This window comes from Panthera pardus, unplaced genomic scaffold (genome assembly GCF_024362965.1).
Source record: "Panthera pardus isolate Hobbes unplaced genomic scaffold, ASM2436296v1 HiC_scaffold_22, whole genome shotgun sequence".
NCBI lineage: Eukaryota > Metazoa > Chordata > Mammalia > Carnivora > Felidae > Panthera > Panthera pardus.
In genome coordinates, this window is record NW_026526788.1 from 20,599,976 (window position 1) to 20,627,645 (window position 27,670).

General features: G+C 38.7%; 1 protein-coding gene across 3 annotated transcripts in view; it reads right to left on the minus strand.

Annotated features, from left to right (window-relative positions):
• FAM13C (family with sequence similarity 13 member C) overlaps window positions 1-27,670 on the minus strand; it is a 173,868-nt gene that overhangs the window by 30,804 nt on the left and 115,394 nt on the right. For all 3 annotated transcript variants that reach the window (XM_019436081.2, XM_019436080.2, XM_019436078.2), the window contains 2 exons: window positions 6,042-6,252; window positions 4,815-4,953 (listed from right to left, as the gene is read on the minus strand). In XM_019436081.2, coding sequence (XP_019291626.1) covers window positions 4,815-4,953; window positions 6,042-6,252 — 350 coding nt within the window. The remainder of the gene's footprint in view (window positions 1-4,814; window positions 4,954-6,041; window positions 6,253-27,670) is intronic.

Here is a 27,670-nt window from a genome sequence, read left to right on the forward strand (position 1 = left end):
ACGTATGGCCAACTAATCTTTGACAAAGCAGGAAAGGATATCCAATGGAAAAAGGCAGTTTCTTCAGCAAATGGTGTTGGTAAAACAGGAAACTAACATACAGAAGAATGAACCTGGACCACTATCTTATACATACACAAAAATAAACTTGAAATGAATGAAATACCTAAACATAAGACAGGAAGCCATCAAAATCCTAGAGGAAAAAGCAGGCAAAAACCTCTTTGACCTCAGTCATGGCAACTTCTTACTCAACATATCTCCGGAAGCAAGGGAAACAAAAGCAAAAATGAACTATTGGGACCTCATCAAGATAAAAAGCTTCTGCACAGTGAAGGAATCAACATAACTAAAAGGCAAGTGATGGAATGTGGGAAGATATTTGCAAAGGACATATCAGATAAAGGGTTAGTATCCAAAATCTATAAAGAACTTACCAAACTCAACACCCAAAAAACAAATAATCCAGTGAAGAAATGGGCAAACGACATGAGTAGACAATTTTCCAAAGAAAACATACAGATGGCTAACAGACACATGAAAAAATGCTCAACATCCCTCATCATCAGAGAAATGCAAATCAAAACCACAATGAGATACCACCTCACACCTGTCAGATGGCTAAAATTAACAACTGAAGCAACAACAGAGTTGGCAAGGATGTGAGGAAAGAGGAACTCTTTTGCACCATTGGTGGGAATGCAAACTGGTGCAGCCACTCTGGGAAACAGTATGGAAGTTTCTCAAAAAATTAAAAATAGAACTACCCTACGACCCAGCATTGGACTACTAGGTATTTATCCAAAGGATACAGGAGTGCTGTTTTGAAGGGGCACATCCACCCACCCCTATATTTATAACAACACTATCAACAATAGCCAAAGTATGGAAAGAGCCCAAATGTCCATTGACTGATGAATGCATAAAGAAGATGTGGTATATATATGCAATGTAATATTAATGGGCAATCAAAACAAATGAAATCTTGCCATTTGCAACAATGTGGATGGAACTAGAGTGTATTATGCTAAGCAAAATTAGTCAGAGAAAGACAAATACATGACTTCACTCATGTGGAATTTAAGATATAAAACAGATGAATATAAGGTAAGCGTAGCAAAAATAGTATAAAAACAGGGAGGGGGACAAGACATAAGAGACTCTTAAATACAAACTGAGAACAAACTGAGGGTTGCTGGAGGGGTTGTGGGTAGGGCGATGGGTTAAATGGGCAAGGGGCATTAAGGACGACACTTGGGATAAACATTGGTGGTTATATGAATCACTGGATTCTATTCCTGAAATCATTATTGCACTATATGCTAATTAACTTGGATATAAATTTAAAAAAAGATATGCCCCCTCCCCCCCAAAAAAAGAATTGCCAGGTGTATATATACAGTGGAATATTACTCAGCCATTAAAAAGAATGAAATCTTGCCATTTGCAATAACATGGATGGAGTTAGAATACGTTATGCTACACAAAATTAGAGAAAGACAAATACCATATGATTTCACTCATATGTGGAGTTTAAGAAACAAGACAAATGAACATAGGGGAAGGGGGGAAAAGAGGGAAGCAAACCACAAGAGACTCTTAACAATAGAGAACAAACTGTTAATGGAAGGTGTTGGGCTAAATTGATGATGGGGATTAAGGAGAGTACTTGTGATGACCACTGAGTGTTGTATTTAAGTGATGAATCACTAAAGCCTACACCTGCACCCAATTTTACTATATGTGTTAACTAATTAGAATTTAAATAAAAACTTGAAATAAAAAAATTGGCAGGTAATAAGTATTAACAGGCTCCGGTTATGGAGCTTATAGTTGTTATTCTACAGTCCCCAAAGTGAGGGCATCACAGATCCAATAACACTCCAGCTGCAAACAGAAAAAATCAGTTTCTCTCAAGATATCTAGAACTTTCAAAATGTGGACACTTACAAATCTTACTTCTATTCCTCCATTGCAAAACCTACTCATATTTATTCTACCATCCTAAGTCTGAGCTGATAGAACGCAACCACCTAAGGCAAGTTACAGGTCTTTTCTGGGCCTCAATTTCCTTATCTGTAAAATAAAGGCTTGTATTCATTATTTGTAGGGTGCCCTCCTGTGCTAAAAAGGTAAAAGACAGTAAGTAGCTTTGAGAAAGAAAAGTTTGTCTTGAAAAGCTGTCTGATTTTTTTTTCTATTGTGCAAAGCTAAAAATCACTCTTTACACCCCTCTTTTAGTGAATTTGAAGCCACTGTGCGAAACAGGTCAGAAAGAATGGGAGAGTGGGATATCATCCATTTTCACCTCCCTCCCCCAATCTTATTTTACTCACGGTGATGTGCCAATTGCCTTTGTACCAAGGTTTAGTGAGCCTTTAAATATTTCAAGATGTATGAGACATTATCCCCTGTTCTCTTTTATTCTGATAACAAGCTGTCTGGGCCCTCTGCCAAAGACCCAATATCTTTGTGCAGTTCTACATGAATATGATTTTTCTCTATGCCATGGTCACCATTAGGGAAGATAAATAAAACTAACATTGGCAATGAGGACACTTACCTTTCTATTGTTTCTTATATAATGAAAGAAAATCTCATCATTACAACACTGCAACACCAGCATGAAGACTGGTGTCTCTTGGACTGGAAAAGATAGATTGGGGGTTGTTATTATGAGTGGCCTGAACAGATGTTACTTGATAGGTCCCTATCTATCAACCAGGAGATATTTTTATGTCAAAGAAAACTCTCCCTCATTCTGTTATACAAGTAGAGATTCTGTCCTTTGTGTCCTTAATAGGTTCTTACAAACACGTAAATGGTAAAGAGTTAAAGAAAAAAATAAGATCATAATTCAAAAGTTTTCTAAATTTCAGTCCTAGACTATTAGTGATAGTAATGCTCCTTAGGGGGGAAAGAGGAGAATAGATAATCAAATCAGTTTGGAAATAAGAATTATAATCCAAATCTGGAGTCTCTATTCCATTGGTCTGTGTCTGTTTTTGTGCCAATACCGTACTGTCTTGATGATCACAGCTTTTTAGTAGAGGCTAAAGTCTGGGACTGTGATGCCTCCCTCTTTGGTTTTCTTCTTCAATATTACCTTGGCTATTTGGGGTCTTTTGTGGTTCCATAAAATTTTAGGATTACTTGTTCTAGCTTCGAGAAGAATGCTGGTTACAATTTTGATTGGGATTCCATGGAATGTGTAGATTGCTTTGGGTAGTATTGACATTTTAACAATATTTATTCTTCCATTGTATGGCCAACTAATCTTTGACAAAGCAGGAAAGAATATCCAACGGAAAAAAGGCAGTCTCTTTAACAAATGGTGCTGGGAGAACTGGACAGCAACCTGCAGAAGAATGAAACTAAACCACTTTCTTACATCATTCACAAAAATAAACTCAAAATGGATGAAGGAACTGAATGTGAGATAGGAAACTATCAAAGCCCTAGAGGAGAAAGCAGGAAAAAACCTCTCTGACCTCAGCCGCAGCAATTTCTTACTCAACACATCTCCAAAGGCAAAGGAATTAAAAGCAAAAATGAACTATTGGGACCTCATGAAGATAAAAAGCTTCTGCACAGCAAAGGAAACAATCAACAAAACTAAAAGGCAACCAATGAAATGGGAAAAGATATTTGCAAATGACATATCAGACAAAGGGATAGTATCCAAAATCTACAAAGAACTAACCAAACTCTACACCCCCCAAAAAAAATCCAGTGAAGAAATGGGCAGAAAACATGAACAGACACTTTTCTAAAGAAGACATTCAGATGGCCAACAGGTACATGAAAAGATGCCTCAATGTCACTCATCATCAGGGAAATAAAAATCAAAACCACACTGAGATACCACCTCACGCCAGAGTGGCTAAAATGAACAAATCGGGAGACTACAGATGCTGGTGAGGATGTGGAGAAATGGGAACCCTCTTGTACTGCTGGTGGGAATGCAAACTGGGGCAGCTGCCCTGGAAAACAGTGTGCAGGTTCCTCAAAAAATTAAAAACAGATCTACCCTATGACCCAGGAATAGCACTGCTAGGAATTTACCCAAGGGATACAGGAGTGCTGATGCATAGGGGCACTTGTACTCCAATGTTTATAGCAGCACTTTCAACAATAGGCAAATTATGGAAAGAGCCTAAATGTCCATCAAATGACGAATGGATAAAGAAGAAGTGGTTTATATATACAATGGAATACCACTTGGCAATGAGAAAGAATGAAATCTGACCATCTGTAGCAATGTGGATGGAACTGGAGGGTATTTTGCTAAGTGAAATAATTCAGGCAGAGAAAGATACCATATATTTTCACTCATATGTGTCTCTTGAGAATATTAACAGAAGGCCATGGGGGAGGGGAAGGGGAAAAAAAGTTACAGAGAGTGAAGGAGGCAAACCATAACAGACCCTTAAATACTGAGAACAGACTGAGGGTTGATGGGGGTTGGCGGAGAGGGGAAAGTGGGTGATGGGCATTGAGGAGGGCACCTGTTGGAATGAGCACTGGGTGTTTTATAGAAACCAATTTGACAATAAATTATATTAAAGAATAAATAATAAAAAAGATTTAAAAAAGAGTTATAATCCATTACCAGAAAATATCTTTTTAGAGAGCAACTGACAGCCTGTGAGAATAGGACAGATCCAGGATAGGAACTCTATTTATGATAGATCCTGTGTTGGCAAATGAAAACAGCTGTCCCCTGGCACAGAGGAGTACCCAAAAAGGAAGGACAGAAAAGCCCACACACCTCAGACACAATCAACCCTTATTTCAAGCCACAGGGTCCTTACCCGGTATTTCTTTTCTTGTTCAAATTTTTCTTCAAATTTCCTAATTTTTCGCTTGAGGCTCTGGATGTGCTTGGTGAGCTGGGTAATGGTCTGTGGCTCCTTGCCATCACCACAGCCACACCGTGAAGAACTTCGTGGCCTGTAATGATTGCAGGGAGGGAGAGAATCATCAAAAACCATGGTCTTCCCATAAACATTGCTGCTGGTCTACAAACGAAGCTTCCTGGATTATCAGAGAGGATAGGCCATTTTTAATGAGTCTACCATTGTGGCATTTACTTATTAATAGAGATCACTGATCAAGGAATTCCATTATGGGACAATGCTATCAGGGAATTTAGTGCAGAAATGTCAGAATATTATTCTAGGAAGTGCATTTCCTAAAGTTTGGAAGAGGCCAATTTAAGACAAAAAGAAATAGCCTGCTGTGGAATTATCCAAACAGGTTGCACCTAATAACATTTTTAAAGAAGATATAGATAAATAGTTAATTTTCTTGACACAACAGAGCCTTGTGAATCTAATAAGAATGGACCCCCACCTCCAGAAAATGCATTGACCCTCTCACATAGCCCACAGTTTACAATAGCAATAATCCACTAACTCCCTCAAATCCATCAATAGACAGCCTGCAAGGTCAGATTTGGAAAATTCATTAATGACAGCAGAAGTTACTAAGGAGAAACTAGGATTCTCTGTACATATTTTCAGTCAAGGGACACTCATTTTAGTTTTGAATCCAAATTATTTGTAGATTTTTTTAAAAAAAGAATGCATAGTTTCACACTTTTTGGGGGGAGTGGAGGGCAGCTATCGTAAGCTGCTACTCTTGTGGAATCTAAGAAGAAATTGAGGTAGACACCTCCCAAGCACTGCCACAAGCTATCCCTTGAAGCCACTGTTGGGCATGCAAAGAATATTGAGCTTACCAAGGATACTCCTGATATTTGCATAGACATATTCTTACTTAGAACTCTGGTCATTTGACCAAAAATGTTCAAACATGTAAGCCCTGGGGTATTCCTGCATCTCATGACCATTTCCTCCTGAGATGGCAAGACCTGACACAGTATTCCCAAATAGAAAGTACACTGATTCTTGCCATTCATTGCTCAGGTCTTGAAGTTGTATTTGATAGGCATGTCTGCACTATTTCAGACACACACTTCATTATAGGTTATAAATGTATTTGAAAAAGTGGATGAAATGAAGATAAGGTTTTCTTACATCATAAACGGCTGAGTGCTGGGTGGAGAAGGGGCTGATTCAGGGTCTAAGTTGAATCTCTGGCTTTGGCTGAAGATGGAGCATCGTGGTGACAGCAGTGGGTTATCACCGTCAGTGATGTGATAGAGAAGCCTGCTAGTCCCAACAGACTGGAGGTCTTCTGGTGCACTGTCTGCTTCATTCTGCCCATCTTTGTGGGCTGGTGGAGGGTCTGAGGAAACAAGATAAATCATCAAGATTCAGAAATGACAGAGGCCTTGAGACTGTCATGTTCCTAAGTAAAGATCATAAACATTCGTTATAATGTCTGGCTTCTTTGTCATTTCTTCTTTCTGGGGATATGAAAGGTATGTTTATTCTCAGAGAAACTGGATAGAAAATATTACAAAGCCACTAACAAAAAAAATGGAAATACAAATTATTTTGGTATAAATTTAAAGTAATGATTCAGTAATGATTCCATTTTATGTAAAAAGCATACATTTATGTGTACAAGTAAGTGCACTAAAATACCAAAGAAGCTACTTAGCAACTACAAAGCATGGAAGAATTAGGAATGATTCTTTTTCTCCTCCAAAAATTTTTGTAGCATTTTATTTTTGACAAAAATTAAAAAACAAGGACAAAACAGATTCCAAATCCTGTCTCCAGCTACGTCTGTGTCTGAATTCTATGATCACTCCCCTTTTATTTTTTTAAATGTTTATTTTTGAGAGAGAGAGAGAGAGAGAGAGAGCGAGCAAGCAGGAGGGGCAAAGAGAGAAGGAGACCCAGAATCCAAAGCAGGCTCCAGGCTCTGAGCTGTCAGAACAGAGACCAACACAGGGCTCAAACTGTTGAACTGTGAAATCATGACCTGAGCCAAAGTCCGATGCTTAACCTACTGAGCCACCCAGGGGCCCAGATCACTCTCCCTTTAAATGAACTCATTAACTTCCCACCTCAGGGCCAGTCCAGAGAGTGGGCACACCTGCGCTCTAGAGGAAGGGCAGATAAGTGAGGAATATGAAGACACTGAGTCAGAGTGGCCAGGTGAGACTCTCTACATCAGGGGCTCTAGACAGTTATTTGAGCAACAGCCAAAACAAACTCCTTCTCAATTTTGCCCAGCAAACAACTCAGGACAATTCAAGGCTTTCTTTTATTCTTACCCCAAATAAAGAGAAAAACAAATGCTTTCTGGGTGAATAAGCAGAATCTGAAAACACTGATAATCCACTTTTCCAAAATAAACATTTATCACAATTTGGTACCGGATGACTCTTAATCAGGTTTAGAATGGCTCATGTTCTCCAGAGCTTGAAATGCAATTTGCTTTGTGCAACATCAAAGGTCTGATCCCTTGTGTGCTTTCAATTGGCTTCTTCCCTGTTGGGTTTCAGACTGGGAGCCTGGATAATGCCTCCAATGTGCCTGTGAAGCTCACTAACAGCATTCTATCAGTGGCTGAGCTGGCCAGAAGTGCATGAGATGAGGGCTGGTGAAGAGGTGGGGCCAGATGAACACCAGTGCCCAGGTCTGAAAGACAAGGTGTGTCTGACAACTCACCACAGGCAACACCCTTGCTAAGAATAATTTACCCAGAAAACACAGTTTGGCAGGAGCCTTAAAGAGTAACAGGAGTAAGAGTTACTAATCAATAAATGTTATTAATCAACAACATATGCTAACAATCACCTTCAAAGCCCACCAGGAGGTATACAGGTGCTTACCAAATCCTTTCAATAAACCATTAGGACCCAAAAAGAAATGCATTTTATTCATATTACCTGTTTCTGGACAGAATATTTTGGTAATAATGACGGGGAAGAAGAGAATTTTTAGCAAGCACCTGGGACCAGTGTATTTTTGTTGAAATGGGAAAGGTCTGAGGCATTCAGCCCTTCAGCTCAGCTGTGGCCCTAGGGTCAAAATGAACATGAGTCTCTTGGTGCTGCTTTGTAATGCCAAATGGAGGCACTTGGGCTCCTAGCCATTTTACTGAAGTGGAGGCAAGAAGAGAGCTTAGCTTCTGAAACCCACAGGGTCCTATGATGGAACTTCATAAGATCACAGATCACTCTGAATGGCTCCTTTTGAATTGCATTACAATTAAATCCATAAACCTCCATTTATATGGTGTGTGCTTCTGTGGGCACTCATGTCATTTGCTGCCTACTTAACATACCAAACCCCCTGCCCTAGATTTACCACTAGAGGAAGCAGAGAGCCACAAAGACCTAGAAGCACCAAGCTGAAAACCAACAAAAAGTCAAAAATTGGTAATTTGGTAGTGCTTCAGTTATATGTTCAAACTCATTATTTGAATTGAGAAGTGGCTTAATTAAATCAGATGGTGCATGTGTGTGGGCACTTGCACACACAGAATTATTGAGCTCCTTGCTCAGAAGAGGCCAGCACAGATTCTGAGGCAGCCATTGCTGCTATTATCCTGGGAATAGAGCCCAGGTCAGCTCTTACAGACCCTGCTCCCCAACAGGGAAAAGCTTACTGCGGTTTCTGATGCTTCTCAGTTGAGTATGTTACTTTGTCTTCTGAAGGACAGGGCTGCTTGCTATAGGGCCCCTCATGTGATGCAGTGTGATTTAAAGGAAGGGGCCTAGGAACCAGGAATTTTGGTGTGCTTATACTTTCTTGTGAAGTTCCAGGGACTTTCTGATCTCTCTCAGTGTCTTTGTTTGGCCCATCTTACAGAGCTGTGACAGGAAAGTACAAAGAGGTTGCTGCACAATGTGCCTGGAGTTAACAGTATTGTGCCGTACACTTAAAAAGTTGTTAAGAGTATATATCTATGTCAAAAAAACAGATCTTCAGGTAAAAAAAAAGTGTAGATCTCGTGTTCTTACCACAATTTAAAAAACAAAACTATTTCTTCTTTTCTTTTCTAAAAGAAATCTTATTTTCTAAAATTTCTATAATGAATAAATCTTAATTTTATAGGAGGAAAAAACAATAAAAGTTAATATTTAAAAAAAGTTTGAAAGAAAATGAGCATTCCTGAGAATGTGAGAAACAACCCCAGGGATGCCACAACAGAGAGCAAAGATTATGAGTTGGAGCCTCAGGTCTCCCATTTGTTTAGAAAGACTTCAGAAATGTTGGGCCTTTTTAAACATAGATTTTTTTTTCACTTGTAAAATGGAGAGAATGATGGTACCTGCCTCACAAGACTAAGTGAGGATGAAGATGAAATGAAATAAAACTATATATTCTACAAAATTGTTGCCATATCCACATAAACATATGTTTACTCCCTGTCCCTCTCTCTCTCTCTGCGCGCGCTGCGCGCGCACACACACACACACACACACACACACACACACACCAAACTTATGATGGTTCAATTTATGATTTTTTGATGTTACGATGGTGTGAAAGTGATAACATTCAGTAGAAACCATACTTTGAATTTTGAAATTGGATCTTCTCCTGGGATAGCTTTGTGTGGTACGATACTCTCTTGTGATGCTGGGCAGTGGCAGTGAGCCACAGCTCACAGTCAGCCATGCAGTCACAAGGGTAAACCACCAATACACTTAAAACCATTCTCTATACAGCCATTTTTGTTTCCACTTTTGGTACAGTGTTCAATAAATTACATGAGATATTCAACTTCATAAAATAGGCTTTATGTTAGATAATTTTGCTCAACTGTAGGCTAATGTAAGTGTTCTGAGAACCTATTCATGTAGGCTAGGCTAAGTTAGATTGCTTAGTAGTCTAGGTGTATTTCATGGATTTTTTTTAATGTTTTTTTTTTATTTATTTCGAGAGAGAGACAGAAAGAACAGAGTATGGTGGTGGAGACAGGGGGAGAGAAAGAATCCCTAGCAGGCTCTGCGTTGTCAGTGCAGAGCCCAACATGTGGCTCAAACTCACAAACCCTGAGATTATGACCCGAGACAAAATCCAGAGGCAGACATTTAACCTACTGAGACACCCAGGTGCCCCTCTGTGAATTTTTGATTTACAATATTTTCAGCTTACAGTGTGTTACCTGGATGCAACCCTATTATAAGTCAAAGAAAATCTGAAGATCTGTATATAGATATAGAGTAGAATATGTACAAAAGAGTACATATTTTATATAAATTAATATATTTACTATGTATTTTAAATGGATAGATAAAATTTCAACCTATAATTGTTTTTATTTTTTAATTTTGGCTTCATCTTAAGTTATGGTGGTCAAGAAATAATGAATTTGATGTGCTAGTTACTATTTTTCTTACTAATACACATTAAAATAAATTTCTAGTAAAACTAACAATATTTGCCCATGGACCTTTGTCTAGCATATTTAGTGAAACACTGAGATAAGGCATAGAAGCTGCTAAACATAGTAACCATGACAACCATCATTTTATAGTAATTATCATCATCAGAATAAGGAACTGAATATTATCTTCTCTTATTGAACATGAATTATAATCAGAATCCCTGTGGGGTTAATAAGAGAAATGAGAACCAATATACCCCTCAACATATAGTCCCTCCTATCAGTTCTTAGTTATAAATAAGAATAATCATATGTAATATTTCTGGAGTAACTCACTTATTTCTTCAAACCTGTAAGAGTTTTTACATGTATTTAATCTTCAAAACAACCACATGAGGCTGATACTAATATGATCCCCATTTTAAATTCAGTATGCGGGGTGATATAAACTATGTTAGTTCCAGGGAGGGTTTGACCAGTGTCCATGGTAGAAGACTCCACATCTCTGACCCTGGGAGCCAACGGATGTTTCCGGTGGCCCACGTATTGAGCAGTAAGGAACAAAGAAGAGAAATAATTATCATCAGTGCGTGAAGGCCAAGAGACCACTTCTGATCTTGCTGAAACCCCAGAGAGAAACAGATGTTGTATTATAGCTGTTTAATAAATCAGTCAGATTTAAAAATATATCTACTATGAATTTTTAAGCAATTAAAAATTCAAATAAATCTCTATCTGGAACCATTTGAGATGTACTGTTGAAATATAATTGAGTAGAGAGAGGGAAGATGGCGGCGTAGGTGGACGCTGGGCTCACCACGCATCCTGCTGATCACTTAGATTCCACCGACACCTGCCTAAATAACCCAGAAAACCACCAGAGGATTAGCAGAACGGAGTCTCTGGAGCCAAGCGCAGACCAGAGGCCCACAGAAGAGGGTAGGAAGGGCGGCGAGGTGGTGCGCACTCCACGGACTGGCGGGAGAGAGCTGGGGTGGAGGGGCGGCTCGCCGGCCAAGCAGAGCCCCTGAGTCTGGCTGGCATAAGTGGAGGGGCCTGACGGACTGTGTTTGGACAGGAAGCACAACTTAGTGTCTGGGAGGTCATAAGTTAACAGCTCTGCTCAGAAAGCGGGAAGGCTGGAGGACAAAGGGAGGGAGAGCTGCTGAGCCACTGGACAACAGAGCTCAGTTTGGTGGGGAACAACGGTGCTTGCCAGCGCCATCTCCCCCGCCCATCCCCCAGCCAAAATCCCAAAGGGAACGAGTTCCTGCCAGGGAACTTGCTCGCTCTGCGCAAACACCCAACTCTGTGCTTCTGCGGAGCCAAACCTCCGGCAGCGGATCTGACTCCCTCCCGCTACCACAGGGTCCCTCCTGAAGTGGATCACCTAAGGAGAAGCGAGCTAAGCCTGCCCCTCCTGCCCCCGTGCACCTTGCCTACCCACCCCAGCTAATACGCCAGATCCCCAGCACCACAAGCCTGGCAGTGTGCAAGTAGCCCAGACGGGCCACGCCACCCCACAGTGAATCCCGCCCCTAGGAGAGGGGAAGAGAAGGCACACACCAGTCTGACTGTGGCCCCAGCGGTGGGCTGGGGGCAGACATCAGGTCGGACTGCGGCCCCGCCCACCAACTCCAGTTATACACCACAGCACAGGGGAAGTGCCCTGCAGGTCCTCACCACTCCAGGGACAATCCAAAATGACCAAACGGAAGAATTCCCCTCAGAAGAATCTCCAGGAAATAACAACAGCTAATGAACTGATCAAAAAGGATTTAAATAATATAACAGAAAGTGAATTTAGAATAATAGTCATAAAATTAATCACTGGGCTTGAAAACAGTATAGAGGACAGCAGAGAATCTCTTGCTACAGAGATCAAGGGACTAAGGAACAGCGACAAGGAGCTGAAAAGCACTTTAAAAGAAATGCAAAATAAAATGGAAACGACGACAGCTCGGATTGAAGAGGCAGAGGAGAGAATAGGTGAACTAGAAGATAAAGTTATGGAAAAAGAGGAAGCTGAGAGAAAGAGAGATAAAAAAATCAAGGAGTATGAGGGGAAAATTAGAGAACTAAGTGATACACTAAAAAGAAATAATATACGCATAATTGGTATCCCAGAGGAGGAAGAGAGAAGGAAAGGTGCTGAAGGGGTACTTGAAGATTTTGTAGCTGAGAACTTCCCTGAACTGGGGAAGGAAAAAGGCATTGAAATCCAAGAGGCACAGAGAACTCCCTTCAGACGTAACTTGAATCGATTTTCTGCACGACATATCATAGTGAAACTGGCAAAATACAAGGATAAAGAGAAAATTCTGAAAGCAGCGAGGGATAAACATGCCCTCACATACAAAGGGAGACCTATAAGACTCATGACTGATCTCTCTTTGAAACTTGGCAGGCCGGAAAGGATTGGCACGATATCTTCAGTGTGCTAAACAGAAAAAACATGCAGCCTAGAATCCTTTATCCAGCAAGTGTGTCATTTAGAATAGAAGGAGAGATAAAGGTCTTCCCAAACAAACAAAAACGGAAGGAATTTGTCACCACGAAACCAGCCCTACAAGAGATCCTAAGGGGGATCCTGTGAGACAAAGTACCAGAGACATCACTACAAGCATAAAACATACACACATCACAATGACTCTAAACCCGTATCTTTCTATAATAACACTGAATGTAAATGGATTAAATGCGCCAACCAAAAGACATAGGGCATCAGAATGTATAAAAAAACAAGACCCATCTATTTGCTGTCTACAAGAGACTCATTTTAGATCTGAGGACACCTTTAGATTGAAAGTGAGGGGATGGAGAACTATTTATCATGCTACTGGAAGCCAAAAGAAAGCTGGAGTAGCCATACTTATATCAGACAAACTAGCCTTTCAATTAAGGGCTGTAACAAGAGATGAAGAAGGGCATTATATAATAATTACAGGGTCTATCTATCAGGAAAGGCTAACAATTATAAATGTCTATGTGCCGAATACCGGAGCCCCCAAATATATAAAACAATTACTCATAAACATAAGCAACCTTATTGATAAGAATGTGGTAATTGCAGGGGACTTTAACACCCCACTTACAGAAATGGATAGATCATCTAGACACACGGTCAATAAAGAAACAAGGGCCCTGAATGACACATTGGATCAGATGGACTTGACAGATATATTTAGAACTCTGCATCCCAAAGCAACACAATATACTTTCTTCTCGAGTGCACATGGAACATTCTCCAAGATAGATCATATACTGGGTCACAAAACAGCCTTCATAAGTTTACAAGAATTGAAATTATACCATGCATACTTTCAGACCACAATGCTATGAAGCTTGAAATCAACCACAGGAAAAAGTCTGGAAAACCTCCAAAAACATGGAGGTTAAAGAACACCCTACTAACGAATGAGTGGGTCAACCAGGCAATTAGAGAAGAAATTAACAAATACATGGAAACAAACAAAAATGAAAATACAACAATCTAAACGCTTTGGGACGCAGCGAAGGCAGTCCTGAGAGGAAAATACATTGCAATCCAGGCCTATCTCAAGAAACAAGAAAAATCCCAAATACAAAATCTAACAGCACACCTAAAGGAAATAGAAGCAGAACAGCAAAGGCAGCCTAAACCCAGCAGAAGAAGAGAAATCATAAAGATCAGAGCAGAAATAAACAATATAGAATCTAAAAAAACTGTAGAGCAGATCAACGAAACCAAGAGTTGGTTTTTTGAAAAAATAAACAAAATTGACAAACCTCTAGCCAGGCTTCTCAAAAAGAAAAGGGAGATGACCCAAATAGATAATATCATGAATGAAAATGGAATGATTACAACCAATCCCTCAGAGATACAAGCAATTATCAGGGAATACTATGAAAAATTATATGCCAACAAACTGGACAACCTGGAAGAAATGGACAAATTCCTAAGCACCCACACTCTTCCAAAACTCAATCAGGAGGAAATAGAAAGCTTGAACAGACCCATAACCAGCGAAGAAATTGAATTGGTTATCAAAAATCTCCCAACAAATAAGAGTCCAGGACCAGATGGCTTCCCAGGGGAGTTCTACCAGATGTTGAAAGCAGAGATAATACCTATCCTTCTCAAGCTATTCCAAGAAACAGAATGGGAAGGAAAACTTCCAGACTCATTCTATGAAGCCAGTATTACTTTGATTCCTAAACCAGGCAGAGACCCAGTAAAAAAAGAGAACTACAGGCCAATATCCCTGATGAATATGGATGCAAAAATTCTCAATAAGATACTGGCAAATCGAATTCAACAGCATATAAAAAGAATTATTCCCCATGATCAAGTGGGATTCATTCCTGGGATGCAGGGCTGGTTCAACATTCGCAAATCAATCAACGTGATACATCACATTAACAAAAAAAAAAGAGAAGAACCATATGATCCTGTCAATCGATGCAGAAAAGGCCTTTGACAAAATTCAGCACCCTTTCTTAATAAAAACCCTTGAAAAAGTTGGGATAGAAAGAACATACTTAAAGATCATAAAAGCCATTTATGAAAAGCCCACAGCTAACATCATCCTCAACGGGGAAAAACTGAGAGCTTTTTCCCTGAGATCAGGAACACGACAAGGATGCCGACTCTCACTGCTGTTGTTTAACATAGTGCTGGAAGTTCTAGCATCAGCAATCAGACAACAAAAGGAAATCAAAGGCATCAAAATTGGCAAAGATGAAGTCAAGCTTTCGCTTTTTGCAGATGACATGATATTATACATGGAAAATCCAATAGACTCCACCAAAAGTCTGCTAGAACTGATACATGAATTCAGCAAAGTGGCAGGATACAAAATCAATGTACAGAAATCAGTTGCATTCTTATACACTAACAATGAAGCAACAGAAAGACAAATAAAGAAACTGATCCCATTCACAATTGCACCAAGAAGCATAAAACACCTAGGAATAAACCTAACCAAAGATGTAAAAGATCTGTATGCTGAAAACTATAGAAAGCTTATGAAGGTAATTGAAGAAGATATAAAGAAATGGAAAGACATTCCGTGCTCATGGATTGGAAGAATAAATATCGTCAAAATGTCAATACTACCCAGAGCTATCTACACATTCAATGCAATCCCAATCAAAATTGCACCAGCATTCTTCTCGAAACTAGAACAAGCAATCCTAAAATTCATATGGAACCACAAAAGGCCCCAAATAGCCAAAGTAATTTTGAAGAAGAAGACCAAAGCAGGAGGCATCACAATCCCAGACTTTAGCCTCTACTACAAAGCTGTCATCATCAAGACAGCATGGTATTGGCACAAAAACAGACACATAGACCAATGGAATAGAATAGAAACCCCAGAAATAGACCCACAAACGTATGGCCAACTCATCTTTGACAAAGCAGGAAAGAACATCCAATGGAAAAAAGACAGTCTCTTTAACAAATGGTGCTGGGAGAACTGGACAGCAACATGCAGAAGGTTGCAACTAGACCACTTTCTCACACCATTCACAAAAATAAACTCAAAATGGATAAAGGACCTGAATGTGGGACAGGAAACCATCAAAACACTGGAGGAGAAAGCAGGAAAAGACCTCTCTGACCTGAGCCGTAGCTATCTCTTACTCGACACATCCCCAAAGGCAAGGGAATTAAAAGCAAAAGTGAATTACTGGGACCTTATAAAGGTAAAAAGCTTCTGCACAGCAAAGGAAACAACCAACAAGACTAAAAGGCAACCAACGGAATGGGAAAAGATAATTTCAAATGACATATCGGACAAAGGGCTAGTATCCAAAATCTATAAAGAGCTCACCAAACTCCACACCTGAAAAACAACCCAGTGAAGAAATGGGTACAAAACATGAATAGACACTTGTCTAAAGAAGACATCCAGATGGCCAACAGTCACATGAAAAGATGTTCAACATCGGTCCTTATCAGGGAAATACAAATCAAAACCACACTCAGATATCACTTCACGCCATTCAGAGTGTCCAAAATGAGCAAATCAGGAGACTATAGATGCTGGAGAGGATGTGGAGAAACGGGAACCCTCTTGCACTGTTGGTGGGAATGCAAATTGGTGCAGCCGCTCTGGAAAGCAGTGTGGAGGTTCCTCAGGAAATTAAAAATAGACCTACCCTATGATCCAGCAATAGCACTGCTAGGAATTTATCCAAGGGATACAGGAGTACTGACGCATAGGGGCACTTGTACCCCAATGTTTATAGCAGCACTCTCAACAATAGCCAAATTATGGAAAGAGCCTAAATGTCCATCAACTGATGAATGGATAAAGAAATTGTGGTTTATATACACAATGGAATACTACATGGCAATGAGAAAGAATGAAATCTGGCCTTTTGTAGCAACGTGGATGGAACTGGAGAGTGTGATGCTAAGTGAAATAAGCCATACAGAGAAAGACAGATACCATATGGTTTCACTCTTATGTGGATCCTGAGAAACTTAACAGAAACCCATGGGGGAGGGGAAGGAAAAAAAATAGAGGTTAGAGTGGGAGAAAGCCAAAGCATAAGAGACTGTTAAAAACTGAGAACAAACTGAGGTTGATGGGGGGTGGGAGGGAGGGGAGGGTGGGTGATGGGTATTGAGGAGGGCACCTTTTGGGATGAGCACTGGGTGTTGTATGGAAACCAATTTGACAATAAATTTCATATATTAAAAAAAAGAAATATAATTGAGTAATAAATTAGCCATAGTCTTGTGGATTTGTTAATTTGCACTCTTGGGTTTAGCCTTCATGGTGGGCTTTTATAGGTAGCATTGAGGTATATTCCAAAATGCCAAATGTCAGCCTTTATTGGTTTTAAAAGCTAGATAAGCCAAAAGTATGTCCATAATTCTAACAAGGTACAAGCATTAGAGTTCTCAGCCAGCCTCTCCAAAACAACTGAAGGATACACAGTGGGTTCATTTTTAGGTATGTTGAATTTTAGCACCTGAAGGCACTTAGCAGGTTAGCTATGGGGTTACAACAGAAAGTACATGGGTAATCTTGAAGTCATCCCAGTAACTAAATCTGGGGACACAGGTGAGATTGCTTGCTCAGAGACTACCTACCAAGAGGTGAGCAGCAGTATCTCCAAGGCTAGATTGGGTGGGGGTAAGCATAAGGACAGATGGAAGAGAGATTCCTCATTGGTAATGCTGGCTGAGTCACCAAATGGGGTGTGGGTGGCACTCCAAGTAGGCTTCTTAGTGCCAGTCTGTGGACAACCACCAGAAACATCAGTGAGGTAGAAGGGTGTGAAATTTGTCACTGTGAAAGCAGGGCTGGGCCTTATGGAAGGCACTCTGCAGTTCTAAGAGCCACTTTGCCATCATGGTTAAAAGCACAGGATTTTAAAAAAAGCACAGAGGTTAAAAATGTTTGTTAATATTTTATTATTTATTTTTGAGAGAGGCAGAGCATGAGTAGGGGAGGGGCAAAGAGAGAGGGAAACACAGAACTGAAGCAGCTCCAGGCTCTGAGCTCTCAGCACAGAGCCCAATATGGGGCAGAACTCACAAACCGCGAGATCATAACCTGAGCTGAAGTCGGTTCATGACTGGAGCTGAAGTTGGACGCTTAACCAACTGAGCCACCTGGGCGCCCCTCACAGAGGATTTTTCATAAGCTCAGAAACACCTAGATTATTGCCCCAGTTTTGTCATGTATGTGACCTGGGACACATTATTCATTCTTTACATTCCCAGTTTTCCCATCTATATAACGGGAATTCATTCATTCAGCAAATGTTTATTAGCCATCTACTGCATGCCAGAGCCCTGTTTCAGGGAAGGATGACAAAACAGTATCTACCTCATAAATTGTTGGAGAATTGAAAAGAAGACAAGGAATCTCAAGTGCTTAAGACAGTGCCCCAGGGGAGGGGATATAACCCATCAATAAATGTTACTTGCTGTTGTTTTGTATTTATGGTGGTATCTTTTACCTAGTTAAGAAACTTGGTAGAAGAGTTGGCTGGGGGAAAGGAAGATAAATTCAGTTCTAGATACCCTGAGTTAACAGGCAGTTTTGGCCATCCAATGCCGGTGCCCAGGAGGCCCTGGATATGTGTAGGTATGGAGCTCAGGAGACAGAGTCCAGCTGGGTTTGATCTCAGCATGTACTTCCCCAAATCTGTCATCTGCAGGAGGAGGCAGAGCCGTCTGCCTCATTTTCATTTTGAAGGAGTCAATGTACTGATTACAATTAAAATGAATGGCTAATAGGTGAGGGCATTGGGTTAGCTGAATAATGAAAAATCCCAAATTTCTCCCTAAAACCCAGAAAACTACATGGATCAAGAAGCCTCAGCTCAGATCTAAACATTTTCCTTTCATCTGCATTTTTAAATACTATCTTCTAATTAAACTTCCATCAGTAAATACAGAACCACGTTTTAGGTTTTTGAGTAGTTTTGTTTTTCTTTTTGGTATTTTTTTTTACTGCATGATTATTGTAAGGTCAAGTACATTATTTAAGTAAGCTCTACACCCAATGTGGGGCTTGAACTCATGACCTTGAAATCAAGAGTTGCATGCTCTACTGACTGAGCCAGCCAGGCACCCTTGTGAATAGTTCTTAAGTTAAATTTAACTTCATACCTCTTGTTTCCTAGAAAATTATAAGAGGACAATTTCAGAATATTTTTTTCTTGAGTTGTGATTATATCTAACATAAGCAATACTTTTACCAAGGAAACATAACATATATAAATCATAGAAATACCCAAATACATAAATCTTCAGGGTATATTGTCACTGACTATTTTACAAGTCCAATCATAACTTATATGCAGTTTCATAATAGACAATAAGGAAGATGTGATATATACAATGGAATATTACTCAGCAATCAAAAAGAATGAAATCTTGCCATTTTCAATGACATGGATGGAACTACAGTGTATGTACTATGCTAAGTGAAATAAGTCAGAAAAAGACAAATATCTTATGAATTCATTTATATGTACAATTTAAGAAACAAAACAGATGAATATAGGGGAAGGGAAGGAAAAATAAGATAGAAACAGAGAGGGAGACAATCCTTAAGAGACTCTTAAATACCAAGAACAAACTGAGGGTTGCTGGAGGGATATTGGGTGTGGGCATGAGCTAAGTGAGTGATGGGTATTGAGGAGGGCACTTGTTGGGATGAGCACTCGGTGTTATATATAAGTGATAAATCACTAAATTCTACTCCCGAAATCATTACTACACTATATATTAACTAACTTGGATTTAAATTTTTAAAAAGCCTTGGAATGACATAAAATAAAATAAAATAAAATAAAATAAAATAAAATAAAGTAAAATAAAATAAAATAAAATAAAATAAAATAAAATAGTTCTTTTCTAGTATTTTTATGGTCTCAATGGTAAGAATAAGGAATAAATGACTTCTAGTTAGAAAACAAAACAAAACAAAACAAAACAGTATCCACAAAGGCTCAACCAAAGGAATCACATTGCCATTTGGCTAACATGTTGTTTATCCTATATACTATTATGCTAACCTTTTAGTATCATTTGGGGAAAAGAAAACAGTTTGAAATCACCCAAATTTTCAGAATAATAATGTTCAATAAATTTAAGTGTCCAGACAAAATTAAGTATCTTAAATACATTTTAATTCCATACCATAACTAGCTTAGCAAAATAAGGTCACAAAGTAAAAGAAAAGAGGCAGTAAAGACAACTAGAATGAATAGAGACAGAGGAAGACAAAGTGGCAAGGTCATGGCTGAGAAAGAGAAGCAGCCAGAAAGCTGTGGGAAAAAAAAAAAGAAGAATAGAAACAAAGTGATAGCATGGTGGTGGGGATGGGTGAGAAGGAAGGAGAGGCAAGTGACAAAGGTTGAGTTTATACCCAGGAAACATGGAGTGAACATAAGCTTCTAGTCCATGAAAGACTGAGGTCTTCAGACATTAATGACTTCTAACCTAAATCAAAGTAAATTCTACCCATGGGCTATAGTAACATGACCTATGCTGAGGACAGATGTGAGATCTCCAGATCCTGTCACAATGAGAAAGGGAAGAAATCCATTTTTTGCATTGTTTTAGAGTAGAACATTTGAAGTGGGAATAATTAATATTTTTGGAGGCAGTTTCTACACAGGACCAAACCAAATGTCCAACTTGGTAAGGAAAGAAGCAAATCTTCTAGACAAATCTACCAGGTGGCTAAATGAAGCTTTGTACCTTATTCTCTGATTATCCAAGACTTATTCTTTTGCCTATATGCATACTACCAAAGAACAGTTGAGAAATTAACAAGGGAAATGGCCAAGGCCAATGAACAACTTTTTCCCTCCCCGTGTCACAAAAGTGGAGCCAAATGCTCAGATTACAGAGCTCTGCTTGAACTGTGGAACCAGGGAAAGAGCAAGCATCTATCACTATCCACAATAATGTCCAAGATTTGGAAGCACCCTCTTGATATATAGAGAAAGCTGGATACTGTGTTCTGGTTATTTTTCAGGCTAAAAGACTCTCCAGGTCCTCTAGTCAACTCCTGCACAATTGACCGCCTCAGTGGTACAGCGGAAAAAAATTCTATTAAGATAACAAGCAATCTTTGTAAGCATTCACATTCATAAGCAGATGTACTTTGCAAAGCAGAAGGAAAATTGAATATACAAAGCAAACAGGAAGGCTATCAAAGGAAATTCTAATCTTCAACTGGGGTCTGTATCTTTATGAGCCTCATCCAATGTTAGTTAGGAAAATTTGGTCAGAGAAGTTAGTCCCAAAGCTCCACATAGAGCCACAAAAAAGTATGATCCTCATGGAACTGGAAGAGACAGTAAAGGTTGTTCACGCTGAGCTTGGGGATGGTAGGGTTGGGGCATCCAGAACAGTATTAGACACCAAGTATCTGGGCATGATATATGGGTAACTATATGAAAGAGAAAGGGGGTATATGAAAACTCTCTGTACTGTCTGCTCAATTTTCTATAAACCTAACACTTCTTAAAAAATTAATTTAAAAAAACACGACTATAAATCTACAAGTTAAAAGCCTGGACTCTCGAGTCAGAGCCCCAAACTTGGTCTGACACTATACTTGATCTTAGCCAAAAGTCTGAGATGCCACTTGCACACAATTATTATGTCCTTGGCCAGGTAAGGCTCTTCTAAGTCAGAGTCCTCATTTATAAAGAGTTATAGCAAGGACAAATGTTACCACAGTCCTTGACCTGCCTTAAAAACTGAATTTAAAAATCTTGTTAAAAATAATCACCTAGCAGTTTAGGCTATAGGACTGTTTTTTTTTCCCTTTCCCTATAAAGCAGTTACAGAAACAGACTCAGAGAATATACTGTCATCTATGAATTTTGAAATCATTAAAAAAAACTTTCTTTGGAAAACAAGGGGCTAATGTGAAGCCCCCTATTTCAGACACTATGAAGATGGTAATAAAAGTACCAGGGAAAAATCATTAACAGTAAAGATAATTTCCAGCCAAGTTATGTCATAGGTTTAGCACAGGATAGGTTTATGGTAACAAATGTAGTTTCAACTTTAATAGGAGGTAATTATTCAACCATCAGCTCTGTAGATTATTGCTGTTATAAATACTTTTTGCTGAAGAGAATTAGTGTAATGTCAATCATATGCAATGTTCTAGAGGGAACCTAGGAAATGAACAGTACTAATGGCATTTCAACACCTTGAAAGTAGCTAGAATTATGAGAGTAGATAAAGACAAGGGTAAACATTATCAATTGGAAAAAAGGCAACATAAGCTCTGATGACAGCAAGAATTCCCAGGTTTTTAAAAAATTATAGCTGACATTTATTGACCATTTACTAAGAGGGATGTGCTAAGTGCCTCATATGTATTATGCTACAATAGTTTCACAATAATCTAAGAAGTAAATACTATTCTTTTTTCCTATATTAAAGAAAAGGAAGCTGATGCATAGAGAGAACAAATCACTTGTCCAAGATCACCCAACCTGCTCATCAAGTTCTGCAAAGAATTATGTTTCCAAACAAGGTAGAGCCAATGAATATAATTTATTTGGGCTTTCAAGAAGTGCATGGCATGGTTTTTAAATGAGAAATTGTTTAAAAACAAAACCAAATGGGGATTGAGCTAAATGTTTTGCAGTGGATTACAAAATCCACTTAACAATACGCACCAAAGAACAGAGATGAATTAGTATCTTTATGATGGAAATATCAGTACTAATCCTTGCAAATGGATCCTGGGTTAACCTTATTTTACATTTCAAAAATGACATAGAAGAGATAGTAGCATTGCGAGTCTGAATTTGCAGATGATATTGATATTTTTCAAAGAATAAAATGCTAAGCTACTACAAAAGCAGCTCGCAAAGCATGAGGAAGCTCAACAGTGACAGACGACCTTCAATGTGGGCCAGTAGGCAATGCAGCTGGAGAAAACTAATCCATATACTCTTAATAATAAGCACTAAACTATTAGTTTGGTAGGGAATGGAATTTTGGGAGCTCTAATGGAATACAGTTCTATGACAAAAAGGCAAAGAAAAGAACATGCATCTCTAGGAAGAGTTTCAAAAACAATATAACAAGCATAATATTTTGTAATTAATAAAACACCCCCATGCCCATATTTTTTAGATATTAATTCATTTTTTGTTGAGATCATTGTAGCTTCACATGTAGTTACAAGAAATAATAGAAGGATCCCTTGTCCATGTTGCCAATTTCCCCTAATGGTATCATATCTACAAATAAAATTCTATTTGACTCCATCTGGAATACATTATGCAGGTCAGGTAAATGCATATTAAGAAAGGTACAGGGTTCTAGAGATGGTTTAGATCATAGGACCTGAAATAAATATGTGAAGAGGGGTTATAACAGGTTATTCAACTATAAATCTAGGTCCCTTCAGGTTGACAAAACAAACTCAGGAGTGGATAAAGAAAATATGACTTTCATAACACATTAATAGAGTATATAGGTTGGCTATGGGCTTAATTTCAAATTCTAGAATATTAGAACCATGGGGACTTAATATTTAGACTGGATAGCTAATAGTATAGTGTGAAGCACTAAACTATGGAGTCTGACTGGGAAACCCTCCCTTCCTCCCATTTCCTCCCAACCTCTACCACTCAGTAGCTGTGGGACCTTCAGCAAGTTACACTAACTCTCCAAGCTTATTTCCTCATCTTCCATCTGGGGATAATAATGGCACCTACCTCATTCAGGACTGTGAACATAAAACAGGGAAACCCATGTAACAATGTCTGACACAAATGAAAATGTCATTGTTAGTGCTGTTAATAATACTGATGGCATGCATTTAAAAGCTTTTAAAAGGGTGTTTCTAAATCTTGGCACTATTGACATCTTGGACCAGATAATTCTTTATTGGGGTGGTGGGGTGGACATTGGGGGTTCCTTACATTGCAGGATGTTCAGAAGCATCCTTGGCCTCTACTCATTAAATGTGGCACTCACCTTCAAGCTGCGATACTGAAAATGTCCCTAGATAATGCCAAATATCCCCAAGGTAGGGAGAGAGGAAGGTAGAGAGATGGAAAAAAAAAAAATCAACCCTGACTGAAAACCACTACTTTAAAGAAACTGAAAAGATGAAGTACTACTTTCTACAGTGGTAGCCATTTCTTAATGTTAAAGCAACAGGTGGTACATACTGAAAATATAAAAAGGTTCAGGAAGGACTTAGAAATAATACATATACATACACATTGACCCATAATAAACAAAGTTTCTAAAGAATATTTGGAATTCTGTGCACTTACAAGGTTGAAGTAATGGACCCCCTCTTACCAACTTTCAAACAGTGTCTGGACTACTGCCAGATAGGATGAAACACCAAGTTATGTAGATGCCCCACCTAGTGGGATACTTGAGATGTCCCCTTTTCCAGAAGGCCAATTATAAACTCCACCTGCAGCAAGAACGCATTGCATGGTACTCTCTAGAGAAGCTCTGGAGTACTGTGCTCTAGAAAGTGTTCCTAAATCTACCTGCCCCTCAGAATTATGAGGGGGAGATTTTCAAACACGGAGATTTTTCAGGCTTCAACCTACATTAAAATTTTTCCTTTTAAGATAGAGAGCTCAGACATCTGGAAGTGTAATAATCACTCCCAAGTAATTGGGAACTTCTGGTCAAGTGGACAGTGTCTTGAAATGTGAGAGAGAAGGCCAGGTCCTCTTTAACTCTGCCCCATCCTAACTTCAACATCAGGAAAAGACCTACAAACCATGAAGAATTCTTTATGGGAATAATTATAGCCTGTATTAGTTTTTTGTAATAATCAACATTAGGAACAAGGCTCTTACCCAAATAGTTAGATTTGAAAATCAAGATTTTACAGTAAAAGAATTAATTAGAAACTGCTGTGGCATTATTATTTCTAGTAATAAGTCTTTAGTTATCACTGGTGACAGCTTTTGCCACAAACTCCAAACTATTCAATCACCTGTGGTCACACAGAACAGGGGTTACTATGCTTAGTCATGTGGAACAAACAGTCCTTCTGCAAACTTAGAAAATGACAAGCAGTTGAAAAGAAATTTTCATTCCATTTTCTGTTCAACAACACCAGAATAGATCCTTACTAATGCAACAGAGGAAGCATTTGCTTCAACTGTAAGAGGCTATTGATGTAGTTCGGATTTTTGAGCCTAAGTGCTTTCGGGGTTTCCATATCAAATTAGGCAATTTGCAACCTACAAGTAGGGTGACTAGTTGTCACAGATTGCCTAGGACTAAGAATTCCAAGCATGTGTGACTTTTAATGATAAAACTGGGACATTCCTGGGCAAATTGGACATTCCATGACAATTGGTTACCCTATGTACAGTCTTGAAGTTATCTACCAGGTGTCATTTTTTTCTAAGGGCCTCTACATCTACACCCCTCAAATCTGTCCCTGTCCCTTGTCCATGTCCCATCCCACCCTTTTCTAGCCTGAGGACTTGGGTGCTCAAGCACCTTCCTCCTTCTGAAGTAAATGACTGAGCCAACTGGTCACTGACCCTGAGTTGTAAGTCCATGTTGTCCATGAAACTGAGGTGAAGCAGAGTCAAAGAGAACCTGAGAGAACCTGGTCTTCTCTCTCATAATTCAAGACACTTAAATAATGGTTCCCACCATTTGGGAGTGTTTATGAAATATAAATATTACAAGACTTCTACCCCAGACTGTCTAAAGATAAGGACTAAGCTTCCTGGTAATTGTGATGTGCAGGAAGTCTCACAAACACTATTTAGAACACAGTGCTCCTCCAGGGGTACCATGAAATGTGTTTTTGCTGCAAGTGCAGTTCATAATTGCATTGCCAGAGTGGAGACACATTTCAGGTATTTTACTAGGTAGGACTGATCTTTGCAATACATAAACCCAAGTTAAAACCCAATACTTTGATCTCAAGATGTAGAGAGTATAATGCTTTGCTAAGATCATCATTTCAAATGCCTACTGAAAAAGTTTTACTTTACTGGTCAGGTCCTAATTGAGTCTAAAGAAAGCTTGAAACCTATTTATGTCATACCAATTTATATTTATAAATTTTTGCTTTTAATAGTGAACTGGTAGCATATTATGTCCAGAAATTCCTGTAAAAATCACCCCTTGGGCTTTGTCTTTGTTATAGCAATTATTGATATCAAAAATAAGTAATTGCATATTTATATACATGTAAGGCTCAGGGCTAGATGTTATACTTTGGGAAAGGACAAAATTTTAAATTACTATATTCCTTTATAGACTTATGGCCATTTGTACTATTATGTGATCACACTCTCAAAAGAGATTTATACACACATAAAAACTAGCTTCGAGATGTTCAAAGATCACTCTAGAAATCCCTTCACAGGGCCTAAGACTCTAAATGAGCAAACATTTCTTCCTTCTGAGTGACACATGGAATAGAAATATAGGACCTTCCTATAAACACTTATCTTGGAAGCCAATGAGACTAAACGATCCCATAAATTAATCTGTGAAAACCTAGTCTAAATGCTTGCCAATTTGGCAATATTCCTGCCAAATGAAGAGACTTTTTAGGTTCCTAAAAACATCTAGCAGGTGGTTTCCAGATTGTGTCAAAGGGTTATTGGAAAATTAGAGAAGAAAGGTGTCAAATAAATATTACAAGTTTCAATATAAGGGCTGGAGCTTCTTCACTTTCCCCATATCAAGTTTCATGCAGTCATTTTAGCTAAATGAGACTCCTTATTCACAAAGACTACAAAGGTGAAAAACATCAAGATGGGTTTTTGAAAACTTGTGAGAAATCTTGACTAGTACACACATAGTGAAAACGTCTCTTTTTCATAGACTCTCTTGGAAGGGCTCTGGAACATCTCAGATTCACCTACATTTTGGAAAATTCAGTACCCAACCTACAAGTCTCCTTTGTAAGGAACCTTCTGTCCATTTCTGCCATTTAACACTTAACATGAAATGTATTGATGGTTCCTTTGTATGGGCAATTCCTACATGAACTCAGTATGTATTTCCATTACACAAGGAGTGTTAATAAAGTTGTCCAAATCCTGTCCATCCAGGATGAGAAAATGCAAAACTACTCCTGATCTTTGGAGAATATAAGACAATACATGCACTTAAAAGTCATCATGTAAAATTAAAAAAATATATATATCCATATCCAACACGCAAATATTGTACAATTCTGCCAGATACTTGTGTAGCTACACAAAACATCAAATAACTCAAAAGTTAATTTATATCTGGCTTAAGATTTCTTTATGTGTTTTGTATGTGGTTTGTTGGGGTTGGTAGAAGAAGAAGAGTGTGTCTAATAATCTGACTTAAACCTCTAATTAGATCGACATTGGGCTCTGCCCATTTTACTTGCCTCCCATCCAAACACAATGGCCAACAGAACAAGGGTAGCTCACCAGACAATAATGACACCCAACTAGCCACCTGCATCCATGAGGAAATAATTTATCACTTAACAGCAGGTTTGCACCTGGCCTCAGTGTCCTTACTGTGAAGTGTATTATTTCACAGGTTTGTTTAAAGATTTAATATAAAATATACAAAGTACTTAGGACAGTGTCTGGATCACAAAAGTCTTCAATAACAGTAGCTACCATTAATAGCTTTATTATTGGCCACTATTATTAATATGCTTAGTTGTTAATATTCTTAATTAATAAACACTGGAAGTTTTGCCTACTTAGACCATATGGATCTGTTTTAAACAGTAATGTTTTAAATGAACTATTAATAATCATACTGAAACACTCTACCTTCTTAAATCTCTTCCTTCAATTCTTGAAACTAAAGGGCATCTCATGAAGCAAGCTCACTTAAGCCAATTTTACCACCTATCTAGAAACCAGTTTACAAACCCCTGATCTATTTGTGTTACAAAAGATAAGCTGTGCTCTC